Genomic DNA, 2,691 nt, shown 5'->3' with positions numbered 1-2,691 from the left:
TGCCACCGACGATGAGATCGTGGAAGATCTCGTTCATCATTGCCTGGAAGGTCGCAGGGGAATTAGTGAGGCCGAAGAACATCACCAAGGGCTCGTACAATCCTCGGTTAGTCACAAAGGCCGCCTTCCATTCGTCACCGGCTTTGATCCGGACATTGTTGTATCCCCATCGAACATCGAACTTTGTGAAGAGCGTGGCACCGCGGAGCTTATCTACCATCTCGGCGATCAGCGGCAAAGGGTAGCGGTTTTTGACCGTGATCGCATTCAAGCGGCGGTAGTCCTGCATGGGTCAAAGCGTCCCTTCCTTCTTTTTGATGAAGAAGAAGGGGAACGAAATGGGCGATTTCGACTCCCGTATGTAGCCCTTCGCTAGTTGCTCCTTTAGGAACTTGTCCAGTTCCTTTTGTTCGTTGTTTGACAGGGGATACACCTTCGAGTGGAACGTCGAGTAGCCGGGTACAAGTTCGATCGCGTGATCGTAAGGCTTCCTTTCGGGTAGCCGTTCTGATGCTTCCTTGGAGAAGACTTTCAGGAACTCATGGTACTGTTTAGGCACTGACTCCTCGGCGGTCTTGACAACCTTCTTCTTGATTTCTTCCTCAGCGAACAGCTGGGAATACGTGTGTCCCGCTGCGACGAACAGCTGAGGGGCGCCGGGAAGCGTGATACCCTGCTCCCAGGCCTCGATTAAGTCAGCTTCGTCCCACTCTACCTCCACCGGATCATCTTCGGGTTCGAAGTCCGGGAGTACCTTACTCCGGCAAGCACCTACGACCGACTGTCTGGACTTCTGCGAGCGTCTGCGCGCCGTGGGCCTGACCCCCGTATCACGCGCAGTTGCTGCTTGCTCCATCTGGCCAGTCTTCCTGGTACTGCACGTTTCAGGGCATCATGATAATTTCAGGGAGCCCGATTCCCAATCGATTTTGGGGTTGTGCTCTCGCAGCCAATCCAACCCGACGATCACATCCTCTGGACCTATGTCCGTGACCGTGAACACCATCTTTTCGACGTGTTCTCCTATCTGCATCTGTAGCACGGCTACCTCCGAGATGCTTCCGTCTTTATTGAGCGTTCCATCGATATTGTAAAGCGGAATTGGCTCTTTCAATTTCCGCATTCGTACTCGATTCTCCTTGATGAAACGCTTGTTGATGAACTTCGTGGTGACTCCGCTGTCCACCATTGCAACTATGTCCTTGTGCCGTCTTTCTCCTTTGAGGCGCACCGGGATGTGGAAATGCTGGGACCCATGGTCCAACTCGTACACATTTGCGGTCGCCAATACATTGTACATGTTATTATTACGCAGTCCGACGCGTGCGGCACGAAGCGCGGACCGGATCAAAAAGACTCCTCCTTCATTGCCCGATAGTGCTCGAGCTCCTCGCGCATCGACTTCATCTGTGCTATTAAGTCCGCCAGCTCGGAACTTTCCGATTTCACTGAAGTGGTGCTTGTACTCGCCGAGGATGAAGCGACAGGGGCGCTTGTCGCCGCCTGGGTGGAACCCGAGGCAACCGTAGCCGGCGCGTCAGCGCGTTTTGTGTAAGGTTTATCCTTACAGTTAGGGCACTCGAAACGTCGGTACCCTTGCTTCCCGCAGCCAAAGCATGTGCCGGGGAAGTCTCCTTTTCCGACGGCCGCATTGATGCTGGCCTAAGCTGCGTGCGACGAAGGTGCACCACCACGTGCCCCACCGCGACCTTGTCCTCGGGCCGAGAAGAAGTTGTTCAATTTGGGCCGCTGGGCCTGGCTGATGTCGAGGATCTGCTCGACCTCAGTGGCTCGCTTTTCAGCGGCTCGCCACGTAGTGAAGGTCTCGAGCTCGATCTTTCGATAGACGCGGGAGGGGATGCCGCTCAGGTACTTGTCGCGTAGCTCCAGGTCCCCATACCCAGAGCGGTCCGCCGGACCCTTGAACAGCGCAGAGAACTCCGCAGCGGTGCGTTTCTCGCGGACCGACTTGTCCGCGCAGAGCTTCGCCAGCTCCACTTGTGCTGCTGCCGCGTCGTCGAGATTTCCGAAGCGAGCCTTAAAGGCAGCGGTGAAGGCCGCTTCGTTCCTGAAGGGGGTTGTGACCCCTTATACACCCATCTGTACCGACGCGAGTTGGGCGAAGTAAGGCGTGACCCAGGCACGGGCGTCGCCATCGAGCAGGCTTAGCGCAACTTGTACCTTAAGCTCAATGGTCGTCAACGACGTGTTGATCAACCAGTAGATACAAAGTTGCGACAAGAACCTGTCGCATTCGATGACGGTTTTGCCGTCATAGCGGAGGGGGAGGAGGAGCTTCAGGGTCTCCTTGTTGGGGGCAGCTGCAGGGGAGGACATTATCGGCGTCGGGGGGGACGGAGGACGCTGCGGGGGCGGAGGCGGCTGTGGTGGCCTTCCGCTGGTCGAACTTCGAGAGGAGCGAGTGCTCGAGCGGCCTCTCGGCGGAGTTGGCGGTGAAGGCGCCGAAGGAAGTTCGGCGGTGGTGTCACGTACGTCAGGGACTGCTGACGCGGGGGCGAGCGCTGTCGGCGAGGCGGACCCAACAGAATCCTCAGACTCGGACTCCGAGACTCCTTCTTCACCTGCACCCTCCTCAGGCTCTGGCTCTGGCGCAGGGTCTGGAGGGAGATCTCCTCGAGCTTGACTGGACTCGGCGACAGTTTGGGGAAGGCGGGAGCTAGGGGAGACAGG

At 57.4% G+C, this 2,691-nt stretch overlaps 1 protein-coding gene across 1 annotated transcript; it reads right to left on the bottom strand.

Moving 5' to 3' along the window:
• Positions 1-1,347: 1,347 nt before the first annotated feature.
• POSPLADRAFT_1052650 (hypothetical protein) lies at positions 1,348-2,676 on the bottom strand (the record flags this gene model as incomplete). The annotated part of the gene is made up of 3 exons (XM_024480299.1): positions 1,348-1,634; positions 1,689-2,037; positions 2,095-2,676. Coding segments are annotated over 3 exons (1,218 nt in total), but the record flags the coding sequence as incomplete, so codon positions are not given.
• Positions 2,677-2,691: the final 15 nt, after the last annotated feature.

The sequence above is a fragment of the Postia placenta genome, assembly GCF_002117355.1.
Source record: "Postia placenta MAD-698-R-SB12 unplaced genomic scaffold POSPLAscaffold_2, whole genome shotgun sequence".
NCBI classification, from domain to species: domain Eukaryota; kingdom Fungi; phylum Basidiomycota; class Agaricomycetes; order Polyporales; family Adustoporiaceae; genus Rhodonia; species Rhodonia placenta.
The sequence above is the reverse complement of the archived record's forward strand: the minus strand, read 5'-3'. Positions and strand labels throughout refer to the sequence as shown.